This window comes from Oncorhynchus mykiss, chromosome 25, assembly GCF_057628025.1.
Source record: "Oncorhynchus mykiss isolate SJ-2025 chromosome 25, ASM5762802v1, whole genome shotgun sequence".
In the NCBI taxonomy this organism is placed as follows: domain Eukaryota; kingdom Metazoa; phylum Chordata; class Actinopteri; order Salmoniformes; family Salmonidae; genus Oncorhynchus; species Oncorhynchus mykiss.
Window position 1 is genome coordinate 53,124,241 of NC_143046.1, and position 23,416 is coordinate 53,147,656.

The following is a 23,416-nucleotide window of genomic DNA, read 5'->3' on the forward strand; positions in this document are numbered from 1 at the left end:
GCTAACGCTAGATAGCTAGCTAACAGTACACTTTAACCTCTCTGGGATCGTTCGGGACATGAGCGTCCCACCGCGCCAACAGCCAGTGAAATTGCAGGGCGCCAAATTCAAACAACAGAAATCTCATAATTTATATTCCTCAAACATACAAGTTTTATACACCATTTTAAAGATAAACTTCTTGTTAATCCAAACACAGTGTCCGATTTCAAAAAGGCTTTACGGCGAAAGCACACCATGCGATGTGTTATGTTAGGTCAGCGCCTAGCCACAGAAAACCATAAAGCCATTTTCCAAAGAAGGAGAGGTGTCACAAAAGTCAGAAATAACATTAAAATTCATCACTAACCTTTGATGATCTTCACCGGATGGCACTCCCAGGACTCCATGTTAGACAATAAATGTTTGTTTTGTTCAATAAAGTTCATCTTTATGTCCAAATACCTCCTTTTTGTTTGCGCGTTTAGTCCAGTAATCCGAATGCACAAAGTGCAGGCACAAAGTCCAGACGAAAAGTCAAAAAAGTTCCATTAAAGTTCGTAGAAACATGTCAAACGATGTATATAATCAATCTTTAGGGTGTTTTTATCATAAATATTCAATAATGTTTCAACCGGACAATACTGTTTTCATTAGAAAGGAAAGAGAACAAACCTCGCGCTCACGGCCACGCGCGATAAACAACTCATGGCTTTCAGCTGAGCCACTTACTCTGAGTGCTCTTATTCTCTCCCCTTTCACAATAGAAGCCTGAAACAACTTCTAAAGACTGTTCACATCTACTGGAAGCCTTAGGAAGTGCAATCTGACACCACAGACAGAGGATATTGGCTAGGCAATCACTTAAAAAAACTACCATCCTCAGATTTCCCACTTCCTGTTTGGATTCTTCTCAGGTTTTTGCCTGCCATATGAGTTCTGTTATACTCACAGACATTATTTTAACCGTTTTGGAAACTTTAGAGTTTTTTCTATCCAAATCTAGGCCTAATCTGAGCCTGAGTAACAGGCAATTTACTCTGGGCACGCTTTTCATCCAAACTTCCCAATGCTTCCGGAGCCTTTTATGTTCTCTTTTTGACTCCATCTGCATATTTGCAATCAAACCCCAGAATTTTATCCATCTCCTTGGCTATCATATACTCTAATTCCACTGATTTCAAACTCGGTCCCCCAGAAAGTGGAGAGCAACACTTATGCAGTTCTACTACGTGATATCTTTCAAAAAAGCTGCATTAGAAAGGATTACATACACATCCGACTAGCTCATATTATAGACAGAAGCATGCTACATGGCAGACCAATCCGAACTCATCTCTCGGCATGTACAGTCCACTCATTATCTCAGCCAATCATGGCTAGCGGGAAGGTTGCTGACTTTTTCCATGGCTAACCCAACTAGGCTTGTAATTTAACAATTGTATTCGTATTTACAGATGGCATACAAGTATGTTATTCAGGCACATGAAAGTTTACATGTTCCAGAAGGCATTTCTGCAAAAAAAAAAGTGGTTTGATTAAAAAAAGTGTACGTTCAAATGGCGTTCCTGTGAAATAGTGGCGCGCATCTTAGCCCTAGTTTCCTGAAACGACTCACATACAGTGGGGCAAAAAAGTATTTAGTCAGCCACCAATTGTGCAAGTTCTCCCACTTAAATGTGATTTTCTGGATTTGTTTTTCTCATTTTGTCTGTCATAGTTGAAGTGTACCTATGATGAAAATTACAGGCCTCTCCCATCTTTTTAAGTGGGAGAACTTGCACAATTGGTGGCTAACTAAATACTTTTTTGCCCCGCTGTATGTCACTAATGTGCATTGTGAACGGATAATGAAGCTCCATGTAATCAACCTATTTTCGACACAATTGGCTGGAAAGCCTCAATGCTTCCGGAAGCTTTGTTTCCCCATCACTTAGTGCCACCAGAAAGTTGATTTAGTAGCCTACAATATATTGTACAATCTGTGTGTCTCACTTATTTTTATTGGCCCTGGGCGACTGTCAAGACCAACGCCTGGTTTCCTAAAAGCATCTCAAGGCTAAGTTCATCACAGAACCATAGGATTCTATTGCCACTCATTTTGGTCATTTGTGAGGCATATAAAAACTATGATAATAAAACTTGATAATGTCTCCTGTCATGTAGGCCTAAAGGACGTAGAATTGCATGAAATGCATTTATAAAATGCATAAAAATGCTTCTGCTGAACTGTATGCCACTAGGCAAATCTGATGATAGAATAACGTTATTGTAACTCAAAACATCTATGGGCGTAATGCAAGGAATTATCGCTGGGATATGAGGTAACAACAGGGCCTGGCCTATGTTAAAAATGTTTCAAAAGCCTCCTGAGTGGAGCAGCGGTCTTAGGCACTGCGTCTCAGTGTTGTGGCGTCACTACAGCCTGGGGTTCAATCCCAGGCTGTGTCACAACCAGCCATGTTCGGGAGTGAGTTGGTGTTAAGAAGCGTGGCTTGGCGGGTCATGTTTCGGACGACGCATGACTCGATATTTGCCTCTCCCGAGCCCGTTGGGGAGTTGCAGCGATGAGACAAAAAGTGTTTGTTAGGCGTTAAGCCTGTGTTAAAAGATGCTTACAATTATTAAGGACATTTTCACATATGAAATTTGGTTTCCTGGAGTGTTTGTGAGAATTCTACAGACTAGGTTTCGCTTTCACAAGACCTGACAATAACAGGGTGAGATAAGCAAGATGCACAGTTAGCGAGCTAGCTTTTTGACAACGGGCAAAAAAAGTTATACACTTGCCGTGTCACAATAGCTGGTACTCGGGTCCTGGATCTTAGATCCACTACTCATGCAGGTCCAGGATTTGTTTCAGACAGGGTTTGTTTGCGTTTCACACATGCTTTATAGCGGATCAGGGTACCAAATGCTCAAGGATCCGGATCATAAGGGGATATATGAAAGCGCCCTAAAATAATTGTGTTTGGGAAATAAAGATAGACATAGTTTTACTAAAAAGGTAGTGGTAATATTTCATTCAGTACAGAACATTTGTAGGCGGTTAACTTACCTGTAGCTGAACTTAACCCGGGTTTGGGGTAAGTTGTGCCAAGAGGCCACTTCTTTTTGGACAAGCTGTGTTTTCAAAACTGTAATGATTACATGAACTCTGATTATGTCCAGGGATACACAACATTTTGAAATATATGTAGATATCTTTGTTAGAAAGAATACTATATTTCCCTTAACTGAGCGGATGCTGAATGGCTCAACTTATCTCACACCCCCCTAAGCTATGAAGAAAGAGAGGAAGAGGAAGCCTATTCAGTGTGGGTTTCTACATAAAAGAGGACAATCAGCTTAAGCTTCCCGTTCTTCACTAAACACGCATGGTTGCTGGCTGCGGAGGTGACTCGATAGCTGTGGTGCGCGCATGCTAAGCAATAATTAACTTGCAATATGTGCAATGTAAATGTCCTGCTGACTTCACTAAGGATGAATATCATATATGATCCAAACAGAGCTATGGTTTATTTCCATCAGTATAAACGTCTCACCTCACTATGGTAATTATGAAAGTTTGACCACTTAGCAACATCAACATTGTTTTGTGTGCCCATAAGAATGATGAGTTACTATGGCAGGAACATTAGCATATTGAAATGTAAAACTTCTCCTATCACTTCATCATTTGCTCAACTAAAGTCAGGGACCATTGTGAATAGATACTAGGCCTACGTGCCTTACTAATAAATCAACCTGGACTCAGGGGTAGTAAAATAGTCCATTTAAATCCTGAAAAATTAATTAAATACAAAATAATTATGTTTTATTGCCACATACACCAGATAGGTGCAGTGAAATGTGTGGTTTAAAAGTATGATATGTTACTTTTAGTATGGTATGTATTCATTTGTGGATGTCCATCATCCATTTTGTGTGATATGTTACGAATTACAATTTGCATATGTGACTAATTGCAATTTGTACAATATGTTACGAATTTGCAAAACTTTTATGTTACGAATTACAATTTGCTCTGGCTAACGTTAGCTAGGTGGCTAATGCGATTAGGATTAGGAGTTAGTTTAAAGGGATAAGGTTAGGTTTAGGGGAGGGGTTGCAAAGTTGCTAATTAGCTAAAATGCTCAAGTTGGCCATGATGAGATTCAAACACGCAATCCTTGGGTTGCTAGACGTTCACATTATAGGTCTACCCATCCACCCCGACCAACCAGCCTACTTTTGTTTTTGCCTTAAGTAACCTTCTGTCTTATGAACCATACCAAACATAACATATCATACTAATTTGAGTGTCCCAGATTTACATTCACTATGTTACGTCTGGTCTATGAAACCACGCTGAATAAATAGGCATAGCCTAAGTGCCGAATGCCAAAATATGCAACAAACAATGTTGGCCTACTGTATAAATAATCTACTGTTGCATTTTAGCCCTATAGCCTAGGCCTTTTTACAAAATACTGAGAGGGCTGTTTGTCAAAATGTCCCACTATAACCTACTTCCTGGCTCAGAAGATGGGTTTACTTGACCAATCAATAGGACACGTCAATTAGGACTGATGGGCTCTGATATCTATTACATTCTCCTGATCCATCTTCATCTAAAATGGACAGGAGTGGTCTGGGGGAGCCAGACTGTCTTTGGAAATTACTCATTCAGTAGTTTAACTCAAAGTCTATGAGGTCTAGCCTATCACCTCTGGGGATACTCGATGGCCATGCCTTGCTACCTTGTGTTTGTGCTCAAATAGAGATGGAGAGTAAGGTACAAGCTGACAGACACTGCTTGTAATGCCAGCTATTAGCTTGATACAGAAGGCTGGTTAAATAAATAAATAAGAAAGAGTCTGAAAGGGTCGACGTGAGGCTGTCAGTGAGGTGCAGCACCTGTTCTGCATCCTTAAATACAGGTACATCTTCACTGTGCTTTACCTGCATTTTCTGCACTGGATGAAGACATTTCAGAAGCGCGCGTGCGCACACACACACACCAGGCAATGTAACAACAAAAAGGCAAAATACTTGCCTCTTTTTGAAAGAGAACTCTTTTAAATGGACTAAATCTGAATGACAGTCAGAAAATGTGTCCAGCAAGTGCCTTTTCTCCCTTTTCTCTTCCTCTCATTCTTCCTCTTACTCATTTGAGGGTCAATATCCAGGCTGGTGATTAATAATAATAATGACCTCTACACCAGGTGGTATCAGAGGAAGGCTGTAAAAATGGTAAAATACTCCAGCCAACAAAGTCAGACTATTCTCTTTGCTACCGCACGGTAAGCGCTACCGGTGCACCAAATCTGGAACCAACAGGAGTGGTCCCTGAACAGTTTCTACCCTCAAGCCATAAGACTGATAAATAGTTAACCAAAGACCCCCCCTTTGCACTAACTCTTTTCACTCATCACATGTGCTGTTGTTACTGCTTATTATCTATCCCGTTACCTAGTCACTTTACACCTACCCATATGTGCATTCACCTCTGAAGGTAAATAATGCACTTACATTCAGTAATTTTGCTCTGAGTTGTCATCCTGAGGGTCCCAGAGATAAAATGTAGCATCGTTTTTTAAAATCTATTTTTATATACAAATGTAGTGACTGGGTTCTACAGTTTGAAGCCCTGCTGTCTCTGGCTCCACACCCAACCTGCCCGGCCATCTAGATGTGTGAAAGTTAGTGTATAAGCTAATGATCTATCATGTATGATATTCCTGGGAGTGTGTAAACTTACATTTTGTATTACCATATAATTTTTGTATGTTCTCTATAGTTATGTACTTCAAAATATATCAAATTACCTATTCGGCACATTTGGGCAGACTTGATAAAATTTATTGTGCAGTATTGCAATGCTTCACAAGATCAATCTGAAACGTTGCATACACACACAAAATCTAAATTGCGCCTAGACTCCTATATTATATTATGGGCTTTCTCTTGCATTTCAAAGATGATGGACACATTTTTTTTTGTACGCCAGTTTTTTTTTTACCAGATCTAATGTGTTAAATTCTCCTACATTCATTTCAAATTTCCACAAACTTCACATTTTGCATATCCTTGCTTCAGGTCCTGAGCTACAGGCAGTTAGATTTGCTTATGTCATTTTAGGCTAAAAATTGTTTTTAAAAGGGTCAGATTTATCCCTTTAAATGAGTGGATTTGGCTATTTCAGCCACACCCGTTGCTGACAGGTGTATAAAATCAAGCACACTGCCATGCAATCTCCATAGACAAACATTGGCAGTAGAATGGCCTTCCTGAAGAGCTCAGTCTTTCAATGTGGCACTGTCATAGGATGCCACCTTTCCAACAAGTCAGTTCATCAAATTTCTGCCCTGCTAGAGCTGCCCCGGTCAACTGTAAGTGCTGTTATTGTGAAGTGGAAACGTCTAGGAGCAACAACGGCTCAGCCGCGAAGTGGTATGCCACAGAAGCGATTCTGAGATTCTGTGCTTCCAACTTTGTGGAAACAGATTGGGGAAGCCCCTTTCCTGTTTCAGCATGAAACAAAGCGAGGTCCATACAGAAATGGTTTGTCAAGATCAGTGTGGAAGAACTTGACTGGCCTGCACAGGGCCCTGACCTCAACCCCATTGAACACCTTTGGGATTAATTGGAATGACAACTGCGAGCCAGACCTAATCGCCCAAAACCAGTGCCCGACCTCACTAATGTTCTTGTGGCTGAATGGAAGCAAGTCCCCACAGCAATGTTCCAACATCTATTGGAAAACCTTCCCTCAACATCTAGTGAAAAGCCTTCCCAGAAGAGTGGAATCTGTTAAAGAAGCAAAAGGGGGACCAACTCCATATGCCCATGATTTTGAAATTATATTTTTGACGAGCAGGTGTCCACATACTTTGTCATGTAGTGTATCTAACTCAATTAATTCGTACCCCTACACATAAATACTGTATTGGTACCTTGTGTATATAGCCAAGTTATTTCTACTCATTGTGTATGAATTCCTCGTGTTATTATCTTTCTTTTATATTTTTCTCTGCATTTTTGGGAATAGTCCGTAAGTAAGCATTTCAATGCTAGTTATTTTGCTACTGTAGCATGTCTCTGTTCCTGCCAGGAGAGGGAGAGAGTCATTTCAGGAAGCCAGTGATAGGTTGCCCCGTAATTCCATTATCCCATTAATCCTACCAACAACCAACCTGATTATGGAACGCCGTTTGGGTCTTTGCGTGTCCCCCCCAAAAAGACACAATTCTATTATAGAATGTTGCGTGTGCTGAATTTGCACGTGCAAGCCAAGAGCCACCATTACAATCACTGTCACAGCTGTACAATACTGCATTGGTAATAAGGCATTATTTGTTCGACCCAATAGGAAAACGTCTGTGTGAGCATTTGAAATTAGATCAGGTCAAAAGAGCAGGATCCACATTTTTTTGCATATATCTTTGAAACAGATGTTATTTCCAACTTCTGTGGTAGCTAGCTAGCTTTACCTAGCTTGCAGCAGTGGCACCTAGCTTGCACCAATGCAACCAGCCTGAAAACAATATTCTTCGCAATGGTTTAGGAATCCATGTGAATAAGTATTAGCTATGTAGCCACTTGTTGTTCTCCTATTGAAATAACTAGCTAGCCAGCTACTTAACCCTGTTGCCCAAAAACAAATGTTATAAACAGCCAGCTAGATTCACCTGGCTGATATGGCTTGACCTGACCGGGTTATTTGTTGTGAAAATAGCCACAATAAGGATTAGCCACAACAGTGGAACTTGCGTTTCCGCTTGCAAATAAAAGTCCCTCTTTGAAAGTGTTGCAGAAGGTTACAATTGGTGGAATCATGCCATATTTAGACTCGATAATCTTGAACAAGGTTGGAGTGTTGGAATGTGAAGCAATGAAACGGAGTATGAGTCTATTCGGTGACACCCACAGAAAATCACTGTGATGAGTTTACACCAGTGTTTCCTATGCGTTCATTTAAGTGTGGTGCTGCGCCACGGCAGAATTGCCGCCACACCAAAAGTAACATCCTATTTCTACCAAACATAGTTTCAATAAAGTTCTGTGAAGCACATTCATTTTTCATGGTAAATAAATAATCTGTCTGGGTTCAACACAGTTCTGAAGGTTATTTAGCTCTGTGAGCTGTGGCAGGCAGCCTGCAACTCAAGAAACACGGCGCACCAGTGACCAGCGAGCGAGTGACCCGTGCGCAATACAGAAGCTCTGTGGCGCAAAACACAATTCACTTGAATCACCTCAGAGTGCACCTGCGTGAGAAACTATAAGAAAGGTACGTTAGCTTGTTTGTTTGACTAACGTTAGCTAGTTAACTAGTTAACTACATAAACTAGCTATAACCTGACCACTCTACTAACATAATTTATATCTATAATGCTGCCTCCACAATTCACGGCAATTAGCTATAGAATATCCATAAGTATATTGATGATAGAAACACGCTTAACTAACGTTACTAGTCTAGCAAGTTAGCTAACATTAGCTAGTTTGTTTGGAACTGTATAAAGTGCAAGCAAGATAGCTGCATGTATCTGTCTTCGATTGGATTTTTTTTCTCAGATTAGTTAATTGAAATATTTCCAGCCACAGCAGTGAAAGAGAAAGGGGGAGCAGGGACAAGAGTGTCAGGTAACGTTCACTTAGCAAGCTAACGCCAACTCACCCTGAATTAAATTAAACTTTCTTTAGTTGGCTAACTCTTTAAAAGCTTAAGCTATCGTTTAGACAGTGAAGGCAGCATCCCAAGAGTGAGGTAGGGATGCATGAGGGACAGAGTAGCGGAGAGGAGAGAGCCAGGAGGGGAGATAAAAGGAGAGAGGAGAGCAGAGTGGAACAGAGGAAAGGAAAGAGCCAGGAGGGGAGATGGAAGGAGAAAAGGAGAGAGGATAGCAGAGTGGAACAGAGGAAAGGAGAGAGCCAGGAGGGGAGATGGAAGGAGAAAAGGAGAGAGGAGAGCAGAGTGGAACAGAGGAAAGGAGAGAGCCAGGAGGGGAGATGGAAGGAGAAAAGGAGAGAGGAGAGCGGAACAGAGGAAAGGAAAGAGCCATGAGGGGAGATGGAAGGAGAAAAGGAGAGAGGAGAGCAGAGTGGAACAGAGGAAAGGAGAGAGCCAGGAGGGGAGATGGAAGGAGAAAAGGAGAGAGGAGAGCAGAACAGAGGAAAGGAAAGAGCCAGGAGGGGAGATGGAAGGAGAAAAGGAGAGAGGAGAGCAGAGTGGAACAGAGGAAAGGAGAGAGCCAGGAGGGGAGATGGAAGGAGAAAAGGAGAGAGGAGAGCAGAGTGGAACAGAGGAAAGGAGAGAGCCAGGAGGGGAGATGGAAGGAGAAAAGGAGAGAGGAGAGCAGAGTGGAACAGAGGAAAGGAAAGAGCCAGGAGGGGAGATGAAAGGAGAAAAGGAGAGAGGAGAGCGGAACAGAGGAAAGGAGAGAGCCAGGAGGGGAGATGGAAGAAGAAAAGGAGAGAGGAGAGCAGAGTGGAACAGAGGAAAGGAGAGAGCCAGGAGGGGAGATGGAAGGAGAAAAGGAGAGAGGAGAGCAGAGTGGAACAGAGGAAAGGAAAGAGCCAGGAGGGGAGATGAAAGGAGAGAGGAAAGAAGGAGAAGAAAGAGGAGTAGATAAAAGGAGAGAAGAGGAGGAGGAGAGAGGAGAGAGGACTAAGGCCAAGTGAGCACAACCGCCAATCCGAATGGGACACAAAATGGCTTAAAATGTACCGACTGATTTCCTTTAATTGGGCTAAGGGCTAAAAATGTTTGCATATTTAGTCTGTACTAGTCTACAACATTATGTGGAGTGTTGTAATGCTTGCTATCTGTAATAGTTGGGTTAATAATGGTTTATTTTAGTTTTTTCCTTTTAAAAAGTCACCAGAACCAAGGTTCAGTACATATACAGTGCCTTGCGAAAGTATTCGGCCCCCTTGAACTTTGCGACCTTTTGCCACATTTCAGGCTTCAAACATAAAGATATAAAACTGTATTTTTTTGTGAAGAATCAACAACAAGTGGGACACAATCATGAAGTGGAACGACATTTATTGGATATTTCAAACTTTTTTAACAAATCAAAAACTGAAAAATTGGGCGTGCAAAATTATTCAGCCCCTTTACTTTCAGTGCAGCAAACTCTCTCCAGAAGTTCAGTGAGGATCTCTGAATGATCCAATGTTGACCTAAATGACTAATGATGATAAATACAATCCATCTGTGTGTAATCAAGTCTCCGTATAAATGCACCTGCACTGTGATAGTCTCAGAGGTCCGTTAAAAGCGCAGAGAGCATCATGAAGAACAAGGAACACACCAGGCAGGTCCGAGATACTGTTGTGAAGAAGTTTAAAGCCGGATTTGGATACAAAAAGATTTCCCAAGCTTTAAACATCCCAAGGAGCACTGTGCAAGCGATAATATTGAAATGGAAGGAGTATCAGACCACTGCAAATCTACCAAGACCTGGCCGTCCCTCTAAACTTTCAGCTCATACAAGGAGAAGACTGATCAGAGATGCAGCCAAGAGGCCCATGATCACTCTGGATGAACTGCAGAGATCTACAGCTGAGGTGGGAGACTCTGTCCATAGGACAACAATCAGTCATATATTGCACAAATCTGGCCTTTATGGAAGAGTGGCAAGAAGAAAGCCATTTCTTAAAGATATCCATAAAAAGTGTCGGTTAAAGTTTGCCACAAGCCACCTGGGAGACACACCAAACATGTGGAAGAAGGTGCTCTGGTCAGATGAAACCAAAATTGAACTTTTTGGCAACAATGCAAAACGTTATGTTTGGTGTAAAAGCAACTCAGCTAAACACACCATCCCCACTGTCAAACATGGTGGTGGCAGCATCATGGTTTGGACCTGCTTTTCTTCAGCAGGGACAGGGAAGATGGTTAAAATTGATGGGAAGATGGATGGAGCCAAATACAGGACCGTTCTGGAAGAAAACCTGATGGAGTCTGCAAAAGACCTGAGACTGGGACGGAGATTTGTCTTCCAACAAGACAATGATCCAAAACATAAAGCAAAATCTACAATGGAATGGTTCAAAAATAAACATATCCAGGTGTTAGAATGGCCAAGTCAAAGTCCAGACCTGAATCCAATCGAGAATCTGTGGAAAGAACTGAAAACTGCTGTTCACAAATGCTCTCCATCCAACCTCACTGAGCTCGAGCTGTTTTGCAAGGAGGAATGGGAAAAAATGTCAGTCTCTCGATGTGCAAAACTGATAGAGACATACCCCAAGCGACTTACAGCTGTAATCGCAGCAAAAGGTGGCGCTACAAAGTATTAACTTAAGGGGGCTGAATAATTTTGCACGCCCAATTTTTCAGTTTTTGATTTGTTAAAAAAGTTTGAAATATCCAATAAATGTCGTTCCACTTCATGATTGTGTCCCACTTGTTGTTGATTCTTCACAAAAAAATACAGTTTTATATCTTTATGTTTGAAGCCTGAAATGTGGCAAAAGGTCGCAAAGTTCAAGGGGGCAGAATACTTTCGCAAGGCACTGTACATGTTTTGTTTATATATATATATATATATTTTTTTTAAATGTAACCTTTATTTAATTGGCAAGTCAGTTAAGAACAAATTCTTATTTACAGTGACAGCCTATTCTGACCAAACCCAGATGACGCTGGGCCAATTGTGCACCTCCCTATGGGAATCACAATCACGGCTGGATAAGATACAGCCTGGATTGGAACCAGGTACTATAGTGACGCCTCTTGCACTGAGATGCAGTGCCTTAGACCGCTTCGCCACTCGGGAGCCCAATATTATCGTCGTAGTAGCTCTTATTGCGGGACTTTGACTGTCAACATATTGTGCCTATTGAAATTTATATTGCACTATACAGCCTTACCTAAGGATTGGGGATCAATGAAATGGGGTATTAGTCTACTCTACTCAGTACCGAAGTGCTTTTTTCCCAAAGTACTCCTCAGAGTTATCAGGCTCTAAAACATCCAGGTCGTATTGTTTTTACACATAGTAGGTTGACTGGTACAATAAATGTGGTTCAATTCACAGTGGTTTCAGAGACCCGCAATAAGAGCTACAATGCTCATTTTCTCTGGGTGTCACTGAGTAGACTGATACTGTAACGGCTTTCCTCCTCCTCTTCTGAGGAGGAGTAGTAGGAAGGATCGGAGGACCAAAATGCAGCGTGGTATGTATCCATAATGTAATTTAATGAGAATGAATACAGAATACAAAAAGAACAAGAGAAACAAAATGAAAACCGAAACAGTCCCGAATGGTGCAAACACTGAAACGGAAAATAATCACCCACAAAACACATGTGGGAAAAGGCTACCTAAGTATGATTCTCAATCAGAGACAACTAACGACACCTGCCTCTGATTGAGAACCATACCAGGCCAAACACAAAAACACCACATAGAAAAAGGAACATAGACAACCCACCCAACTCACGCCCTGACCATACTATAACAAAGACATAACAAAATAACTAAGGTCAGAACGTGACAGATACGCCATGTCATTGATCCACAATCCATAGGTAAGGCTGTACAGTGAAATAAGTATTCCAACAAAGTCTAAAACATCCAGTGTGATTAACATATTTTTGTCAAATGAGCAAATTGTTGAATTTATATAATAATATTACAACCTCGTTTAGCATGATCTATTCCATTATGGCATGATTGCACTATTTGTATTCATTTGCATCACCTCCAATTAGACTTATATTTTGAAGGCGAACCGCAAATTCTACTATAGTGGCTAATCCTTATTGTGGCTAGCTTCACATAGGTGGGTCCGACCACCATTAATCAAATAGGAACTGTCGTATAAATTAGGGGTATTTTAGATAATGACACATAGCTAGATAGTTAGCTAGCTAACTATAGTTGCTGAAACAGATGATGTCGTTTTTGGGGAAGAACAGAACTTGGGGAAGTGTGTCTGCGGCAGGTGCGCGAGACAAAACATGATCAGCATCATAGCGTAGGTATCGGTGAATCGTTGTGACATATGAAATACGAGTAATCGTGTAATCAATGTGTAATAACTACGTAATACATTTACGTGACGTGAGTCATGTTCAGGTCCTGATTGGTCAACAAGCTTATTACGTCAAATAGTATTATTTGACACTTCAAATAGTGTTATTTGACATGCATATTTTTTGACACACAAAGACCAAAACGGCGTTCCATACTGATGGCAGAGGGCGTGGGGCTGCTGTGTGTATGACTATGCATGACAGTGTAGAACAAAGCACAACACAATCACAATGCTGAACTTTTGGCGCAATTGTTTCAGCCGAATATACTAGCAAATGTGACGTTAGCTACGTAGTAGATTAATCAGTTAATTTAGACTATTACTGTATAGTTAACAAGCTATGCCAAATATACTTTCCCCTATGCCAAAATGGCATCGTCACGAGAAGTCATTGATTTGCTGATGCTGGTATTGTGTCTTTATGCAATCTAGTTAGAGTATTTTGTCAACTGGCTAGCTAGTTCACTAAGCTAGCAAGCAACAACATTATAACAATTAGAACAAGGGTTAGCTAACGTTAGTTATAGCTAAAGCTAGTAACTAGTTACACATCTTTAGATATGATGACTCAAACTTACCACTGAGTTCTTCATTGTTGACTTCACCGTAAACCCTTCGGTTTTCAGCTCCAGGGCTCTCATATTTGTGCACATGATACAAACTAAAACCCGTTTAAGGACTACCGTTAGATAAACTAAAATGTAACTATTCACCGAGCAACATTAGCTAGCTACACTTCTGACTCTGTTAGGGTTGTTACGGGTTCACTTTGAAGACGCCTTCCCGTTGCTATGCAGGGTGTTTCCATGGAAACGCCACGCTGTGCGCGCTCTTCCCTGCTGCAGCCAGGAGGAGCTACATGTGCCGACGTTATGCCTACTTTTAATGGCCCATTCTGAAAAACATGTGGATATAACCATAAACACTGTAGCCTCCTATCGGCTACTGCACTGCATAGTATTATACACAATAATAATTGTACCATCCTACTGTAATGTAGGCCTACATAGAGCCAAACCTATTTTCATCAGAGATCAAGTCAGTGCTCAGTTTTTCTAGCAGAACAGGGCCAGTCTAATCTATTCATTAAGCACACCCAGGCACCTGTGCAAGTATTTTCAGATGGATATAAGACAAAGACTTATATTTTCTACAAGTTCTTATCAGACTTTTTATCTGATTATCATCAAAGTATATTCCTTCTTCGTGCACACGTTAATTAGCCCATAGAACGATTCTGTTATCATTGTGGTTGGAATCCTCACCTGACAAATCAACGGTCATGTGCCTCAAATAGTGCAGTAGGCGACCATCTAAGTGCCTAATGATGACTTATCAGGCAGGTTCATTGACGCCTTGACTCTCGAAAGATGATTAGAGAGCCAGAGCCTGTTGAATCATTCCAATTTAGGGATGTGGCACTTTTAATCTCCAATGTCCTTTTTGCCTCTGTGGACTTTCTTCCTGAGCTGGCCCAACTGTTATTAATCTTTAGTGCACAGGCAATTTCTCTAAAAGCCCCTATTTGCTTTTTATGGCTCCATTGAGAGGGGTTGGTTGCGATGGAGAGGAAGACTGTAAACAAGAGATGCGGGGAAGGAAGGCGAGTTATGTCCCTGTCAGCAGCAGTGGTCGCTGGCCTTCTTTTCTCCCCCTGAAGATTAAAAAGAGCAGGAAGAAGAGTTTCAAAAGTAAAGCGGAGCGTCAGCATGAATTCAGCTGAACTGAGAAATGGCTGCTGCTGGAACAGAATGGTATCACACTGTTTCAAAAACCCGCTGAGGAGGAAAGTGTGATCTGGAAGAAACATGGTAGATATTGCAAAGTGGCTTTTTAAATGCAAAACAATGATATACTAGGCCTACATTTTCCCTTTATAGTATTGCGCTACACCCCACAGGTCAAGCTAATACTGTATGTCTATTTTTCTCTACTACCACAAGGACATTCAGAAAAAGGAGCCTCTGGCTCCACAATAAAGGATTAATTGCCTTGTTTCCTGTGACTAATGATGTGTTTATGTACACGTTCTGTTTTGATCTCTCAGAAAAATCGGCACGCTGAGAGCGGAGTGAAGGAAAACACCTCCGCCACTACCACCATGACACCAAGAAGTGAATGTACCTCTATGCAGTGCATGCCTTGATTTATATCCTGTGTTTTCGTCCCCAGCATCTCCATTTCCATCATCTTATCCTCATGGTTTGATCTCCAGCTCATTTGCCAGGCCCCCTCAATGCCCCGACAATGTTCGATGTGAGGAAAGCCACAATTATGACATCATGAAAGCAGAATACCCACAGAATACCTAGAAAATGGAAGCCAAGGGGAGTTCGGCTTCTCCGAAGAGCCCAAGAGAAAGTCAGCAGGAAATAGAGGAGACAGTTGCAACATGTCCGCCAATTACCGATGCAGCCACACTGCTGTTAGTGTCAACGATTAGGCTTTCAATGAGGTCTCTGGGGCCAGCTGGTGCATCAGTTTGTGAATGTCACGATGTGACAAGTGTAGATGGAACCTTGCTAATCTAAGGAGGTGATGCTCTGTCACCTGATAGATACTGTAGGATAACCAACAAAGATAAAAACAACAGTAGTAGTAGTCAAGTAGATTTGTCATGGTACACAGTACAATGAAATGCTTACTTGCAGGTTCAGTTTCAACAATACTGCATTAGAAGAAGAATAAAAAGGAATAGTGAAACAAAATAAACTCAATGGAATAAAAAACAGAGTAAATTTAGCATAAATATATAATATATTGTTACGTGTATAATATATTGTTACATCACTCACATGTCATCAATGATGGATGCTATTTAGGCCAATATAGCATTGGCAAAGTCATAAACAGATATTGTTTCAATTCAACACAGAATTCAACTAAAAATAGACAATACAATAGGCCCGAGAATTTCAAGCGCTGCTTGATTTCAAATATAATGATATTCAGTGATATTAAATTGTATTTTGTGATATTGAAACCAGGCTCACCGGTAGGAGCGCGTACTTTGGTGGGCCATATGGAGAACGTTCCTGCTTCCCCTGCCCGCACCCCTTTTCATGCCATTCTGCTGTGGGGAGACCAGTCTAAATCTCTCCGGATTCTCATTGACGGTACCCTGGCGTCCGAGCTGAACATCCCCACTCAGCCCCTCTCCATTCCCATGGACGTTAGAGCGCTAGCCGGGCGCTCTATAGGCCGAGTCACCCACAACACCACTCCCATCAACCTACGCGTGTCAGGGAACCACAGCGAGGCTATCCAGTTCCTGCTCATCAAGTCCCCTCAGATTCTCCTGGCTCCAGCGACACATTCCCCTCATTAACTGGTCTACTGGTGCCTTCATGGGCTGGAGCCCGTTTTGCCACGCCCATTGCCTGAAGTCAGCACAATGCTTTTGGTGGCCTACGATGGTTCAGGATGTCACTGCGTTTGTCACCGCCTGCACAGTCTGTGCTCAGAATAAGACTCCTCAGTAAGCTCTGGCTGGTCTTCTGCAACCACTGCCTGTCTCTCACTGACCCTGGTCCCACATATCCCTGGATTTCGTCATGGGTCTCCCCCCGTCTGAGGGCAACACTGCCATCCTGGCTGTGGTCGACCGGTTTTCCAAGACCGCTCACTTCATTCCTCTCCCCTAATACCCTCGGCCAAGGAGACGGCCCAGCTCATGGGGCAGCACGTCTTCCGGATCCATGGACTGCCCATGGACATGGTTTCCGACCGGGGGCCTCAGTTCTCGTCCTGGTTCTGGATGGCGTTCTGCGCCCTCATTGGGTCATCGGCCAGCCTGTCCTCTGGGTTCCACCCCCAGTCCAATGGCCAGTCGGAGCAAGCCAACCAGGATCTTGAGACTACTCTGCGCTGCCTGGTCTCCGCCAACCCTACCTCCTGGAGCCAGCAGCTGGTGTGGGTTGAGTACACCCGCAACACCCTTCCCTGCTCTGCCACGGCCTATCTCAGACTGAGTGTTTCCTGGGGTATCAGCCCCCGCTCTTCCCCGAGCAGGAGGAAGAAGACGGTGTACCTTCCACCCAGATGTTTGTGCGCCACTGTCTTCATACCTGGAGGAGAGCCCGGTTGGCCCTCCTCAAGACCACCTCCAGGTATCGACAACAGGTTGATCGCCATCGGACCCCGTTATCGTCTCTTGGCAGAAGGTATGGCTATCCACCCGGGACCTGCCCCTCCGGGTGGAATCCTGCAAACTCTCCCCCCAGTTTATCAACCCATTTCCCATCTCCAAGATTATTAGCCCCTCTGTTGTTCGTCTTCTGTTGCCCTGTACCCTTCGTATACATCCCACCTTTCATGTGCCCAGAGCCCTTTGTCTCCCGTTTCCAGTCAGGTAAACCAGCGTTTTTGTTCTCAGCTCCTGCTTTTTCCAGTCTCTCCTTTTTCTCACCCTCCTGGTTTTAACCCTTGCCTGTCCTGACTCTGAGCCTTCCTGCCGACCTGTACCTTTGCCCCACCTCTGGATTGTTGACCTTTGCCTACCTTGACCCTAAGCCTGCCTGCCATCCGGTGCCGTTGCTCCACCCCTGGTTTCCTGACCCCCGCCTTCCTTGATCTGTCTATTGCCTGTCCCTGTTGGAATATTAAAGCATTGTCAATTCAACGTGTCTGCATCTGGGTCTTAGCTTGATTCCTGATACTTATGGCTTGGTTTTTGCTCTGACATGCATTGTCAACTGTGGGACCTTATATGGACAGGTGAGTGCCTTTCTAAATCATGTCCAATTAATTTAAAATAACAGGTGGATTCCAATCAAGTTGTAGAAACATCAATGATGATCACTGGAAACAGGGTGCACCTGAGCTCAATTTTGAGTCTCATTGCAAAGGGTCTGAATACTTATGTTAATAAGGTATTTTTGTTTTTGCAAAAATGTATAAAAAAACGTTTTTTGCTTTGTCATTATCGGCATTGTGTATAAATTGATAAGGCAAAATTGGTATTTAATCAATTTTAGAATAAGGCTGTAACTTAGCAAAATGTGGAAAAAGTGAAGGGGTCTAAATATTTTCTGAATGCACTATATATATATATATATATATATATATATAAACGATATATATATATATATATATACACACTGAAAAAAATATAAAAGCAACATGTTAAGTGTTGGTCCCATGTTTCATGAGCTGAAATAACAGATCCCATAAATGTTTCATAGGCACAAAAAGCTTATTTCACAGAAATTGAGTACCGATTTCTTTACACCCCTGTTAGTGACCATTTCTCATTTTCCAAGATAATCTATCCACCTGAAAGGTGTGCCATATCAAGAAGCTGATTAAACAGCATGGTCATTACACAAGTGCACCTTATGCTGGGGGGCAATAAAAGGACACTCTAGAATGTTTTGTCACGATGCCACAAATTTTTCAAGTTTTTAGGGAGCGTGCAATAGGTATGATGACTGTCCACCAGAGCTGTTGGCAGAGAATTGAATATTAATTTCTCAACCATAAGCCGCCGAAAAACGTCTTTAGGGACAATACGCTTTGAGGACAATACAGTGCCACTGACACGGCCTGCAACGAAAACATGCGGTCTCTCCTTCACTGCAGCCGAGGTGAGTAAGACATTTAAACGTGTTAACCCTCGCAAGGCTGCAGGCCCAGACGGCATCCCCAGCCGCGCCCTCAGAGCATGCGCAGACCAGCTGGCCGGTGTGTTTACGGACATATTCAATCAATCCCTATACCAGTCTGCTGTTCCCACATGCTTCAAGAGGGCCACCATTGTTCCTGTTCCCAAGAAAGCTAAGGTAACTGAGCTAAACGACTACCGCCCCGTAGCACTCACTTCCGTCATTATGAAGTGCTTTGAGAGACTAGTCAAGGACCATATCACCTCCACCCTACCTGACACCCTAGACCCACTCCAATTTGCTTACCGCCTAAATAGGTCCACAGACGATGCAATCTCAACCACACTGCACACTGCCCTAACCCATCTGGACAAGAGGAATACCTATGTGAGAATGCTGTTCATCGACTACAGCTCGGCATTCAACACCATAGTACCCTCCAAGCTCGTCATCAAGCTCGAGACCCTGGGTCTCGACCCCGCCCTGTGCAACTGGGTACTGGACTTCCTGACGGGCCGCCCCCAGGTGGTGAGGGTAGGCAACAACATCTCCTCCCCGCTGATCCTCAACACTGGGGCCCCACAAGGGTGCGTTCTGAGCCCTCTCCTGTACTCCCTGTTCACCCACGACTGCGTGGCCACGCACGCCTCCAACTCAATCATCAAGTTTGCGGACGACACAACAGTGGTAGGCTTGATTACCAACAACGACGAGACGGCCTACAGGGAGGAGGTGAGGGCCCTCGGAGTGTGGTGTCAGGAAAATAACCTCACACTCAACGTCAACAAAACTAAGGAGATGATTGTGGACTTCAGGAAACAGCAGAGGGAACACCCCCCTATCCACATCGATGGAACAGTAGTGGAGAGGGTAGCAAGTTTTAAGTTCCTCGGCATACACATCACAGACAAACTGAATTGGTCCACTCACACAGACAGCATCGTGAAGAAGGCGCAGCAGCGCCTCTTCAACCTCAGGAGGCTGAAGAAATGTGGCTTGTCACCAAAAGCACTCACAAACTTCTACAGATGCACATTTGAGAGCATCCTGGCGGGCTGTATCACCGCCTGGTATGGCAACTGCACCGCCCTCAACCGTAAGGCTCTCCAGAGGGTAGTGAGATCTGCACAACGCATCACCGGGGGCAAACTACCTGCCCTCCAGGACACCTACACCACCCGATGTCACAGGAAGGCCATAAAGATCATCAAGGACATCAACCACCCGAGCCACTGCCTGTTCACCCCGCTATCATCCAGAAGGCGAGGTCAGTACAGGTGCATCAAAGCTGGGACCGAGAGACTGAAAAACAGCTTCTATCTCAAGGCCATCAGACTGTTAAACAGCCACCACTAACACTGAGTGGCTGCTGCCAACACACTGACACTGACTCAACTCCAGCCACTTTAATAATGGGAATTGATGGGAAATGATGTAAATATATCACTAGCCACTTTAAACAATGCTACCTTATATAATGTTACTTACCCTACATTATTCATCTCATATGCATACGTATATACTGCACTCTATATCATTGACTGTATCCTTATGTAATACATGTATCACTAGCCACTTTAAACTATGCCACTTTGTTTACATACTCATCTCATTTGTACATACTGTACTCGATACCATCTACTGTATCTTGCCTATGCTGCTCTGTACCATCACTCATTCATATATCCTTATGTACATATTCTTTATCCCCTTACACTGTGTACAAGACAGTAGTTTTGGAATTGTTAGTTAGATTACTTGTTATTACTGCATTGTCGGAACTAGAAGCACAAGCATTTCGCTACACTCGCATTAACATCTGCTAACCATGTGTATGTGACAAATAAAATTTGATTTGATTTGAAAATGTGGTAGTACGTCCAACCGCAGACTACGTGTATGGTGTTGTTTGGGCGAGCAGTTTCCTGATGTCAACATTGTGAATGTATAGTTATGATATGGGCAGGAATAAGCTGCGGACAACAAACACAATTACATTTAATCGATGGCAATTTAAAAATATATATATACATATTTTGGGGGCAGGATTTCTTTACCGCTTTATCTCCCCAATTGGTAGTTACAGTTTTGTCCTATCGCTGCAACTCCCATACGAAGGTCGAAAGCCATGCGTCACCCAAAACACGACCCTGCTCGCTTAACCTGGAAGCCAGCTGCAACAATGTGTCGGAGGAAACACCGTACAACTGGCAACATGAGTCAGCATGCATGTGCTGGACTCGCTAGAGCGCGATGGACTCGCTAGAGCGCGATGGACTCGCTAGAGCGCGATGTGACAAGGACATCCCGGCCAGCTAAATCCATCCCTAATCTGCTGGGCCAATTGTGCGCTGCCTCATGTGTCTCTTAGTCACAGCCAGCTGCAACACAGGCTGGGATCGAACCCTGGTCTGCAGTGACGCCTCTAGCACCGCGATGCAGTGTCTTAGGCCACTGCGCCATTTGGGAGGTGACCAATGGCAATTGGAATGCATATCGTGACAAGAACCTGAGGCCCATTGTCATGCCATTCATCCGCCACCATCACCTCATGTTTCAGAATGATAACGCACAGCCCCATGTCATCTGTACATAATTCCTGGAAGCTGAAAATGTCTCAGTTCTTCCATGCCCTGCATACTCACCAGACATGTCACCCATTGAGCCTGTTTGGGAAGCTCTGGATGGACGTGTACAACAGCGTCTTCCAGTTCCCGCCAATTTCCAGCAACTTCACACAGCCATTAAAGAGGACTGGGACAACATTCCACAGGCCACAATCAACAGCCTGATCAACTCTATTTGGAAGGAGATGTGTTGCGCTGCATGAGGCAAATGTTGGTCACAACAGATACTGACTGGTTATCTGATCCACTCCCTTACCTTTTGTTTTAAGGTATCTGTGACCAACAGATGCAAATATGTATTTCCAGTCATGTGAAATCCAATGATTAGGGCCTAATGAATGTATTTAAATTGACTGATTTCCTTATACAGTGTGAACAGTAACTCAGTAAAATCTTTGCAATTGTTGTGCATGTGCATTGTTTGCATGTTGTGTTTATATTTTTGTTCCGTATTTATACAATAGAGTGCCTTCGGAAAGTATTCAGACCCATTGACTTTTTAAATATTTTGTTGTGTTATAGCCTTATGCTAAAGTGTAATACATTAGTTTTTTTTCCTCATCAATCTACACACAAAACCCCATAATGACAAAGCAAAAGTAGATTTTTAGAAATGTTAGAAAATGTATTACAAATGTCACCGACCGGCTCGATTCAGTCCTATGTAGCAAAATTTGAAGGACACTAATAATAAGAAGAGACTTGCTTGGGCCATGAAACATGAGCAATGGACATTAGACCGGTGGAAATCTGTCCTTTGGTCTGATGAGTCCAAATTTGAGATTTTTGGTTCCAACCACCATGTCTTTGTGAGACACAGAGTAGGTTAACAGATGATCTCTGCATGTGTGGTTCCCACCGTGAAGCATGGAGGAGGAGGTGTGATGGTGTGGGGGTGCTTTGCAGGTGACACTGTTAGTGATTTATTTAGAATTCAAGGGACACTTAACCAGCATGGCTACCACAGCATTATGCAGTGATACGCCATCCCATCTGATTTTCGCTTAGTGGGACTATCATTTGTTTTTCAACAGGACAATGACCCAACGCACCTACAGGCTGTGCAAGGGCTATTTGACCAAGAAGGAGAGTGATGGAGGGCTGCACCAGATGACCTGGCCTCTACAATCACTCGACATCAACCCAATTGAGATGCTTTGGGATGAGTTGGACCGCAGAGTTTTAGGAAAAGCAGTCAACAGGTGCTCAGCATATGTGGGAACTCTTTCAAGAATTTTGGAAAGGCATTCCAAGTGAAGCTGGTTGAGAGAATCCCAAGAGTGTGCAAAGCTGTCATCAAGGCAAAGGGTGGCTACTTTGGAGAATCTCAAATATAAAACATATTTTGATTTGTTTAAGTTTTTTTGGTTACTACATGATTTCATATGTGTTATTCCATAGCTTTGATGTCTTCACTAATATTCTACAATGTAGAAAATGGTAAAAATAAAGAAAAACCCTTGAATGAGCAGGTGTGTCCAAACTTGTCACTGGTACTGTATGTGTCAGCCTACTAATTATAAAAATGCTAAATAGGCCCTATTATATTAAAACATTTAAATCAAGTTCACTAGCCTGTAATTGTAACTTTGTAGGCTGCATGTCCTGCACCAGCATTGGATGTTCTCTCCCAGCTTCATGGTTTGAAAAGGTCTGTAATTCCAGTCCACTTAATACAGTATAATACAATATTAGATTAGGCTACTGGAGCTTGTTTAATTTATTTACCTAAGAGAGCATAGCTACATCTATGGGCCTTTATGTTTTTCTGTCGTGCATAACGTGCGGTACCCTATATATCATAGCTATGTATTTGATAACAGCACAATTATTTGGCCTTTTTTGGGCTTGAGATCATAAAATGTCTTTTAATATATGGCTCATCAGGGTCAGGTAGCATCAGGCTTGAATTTTCATGCCATTCAAAGATCTAATAAAATCCAGATATATTTATGATTTATATAATTTAGAAAGGCACTTCTGGTTTTGGTGGGAAATACCGGGTTACCCAGGAATACATTTATTTAATCTCAGGATGGAACATTTGTAAAATATCAGGAAAATATTCAACCCTAGTCGTAACCAAATATTACCAAATTATCCATTACAAAATGGACTGTGTGAACATCAATCTTGAGGTTGGAATGGTCATACAGATAACACATGGGAT

At 42.7% G+C, this 23,416-nt stretch overlaps 1 protein-coding gene across 1 annotated transcript in view; it reads right to left on the reverse strand.

Moving 5' to 3' along the window:
* The window catches only part of pacrg (PARK2 co-regulated), a 256,594-nt gene extending 242,737 nt beyond the window's left edge, over positions 1-13,857 (reverse strand). Inside the window, exon 1 of the mRNA XM_021584416.3 lies at positions 13,595-13,857. Within this exon, the coding sequence (XP_021440091.1) occupies positions 13,595-13,669 (75 nt within the window). The 5' untranslated portion in view covers positions 13,670-13,857. The remainder of the gene's footprint in view (positions 1-13,594) is intronic.
* Positions 13,858-23,416: the final 9,559 nt, after the last annotated feature.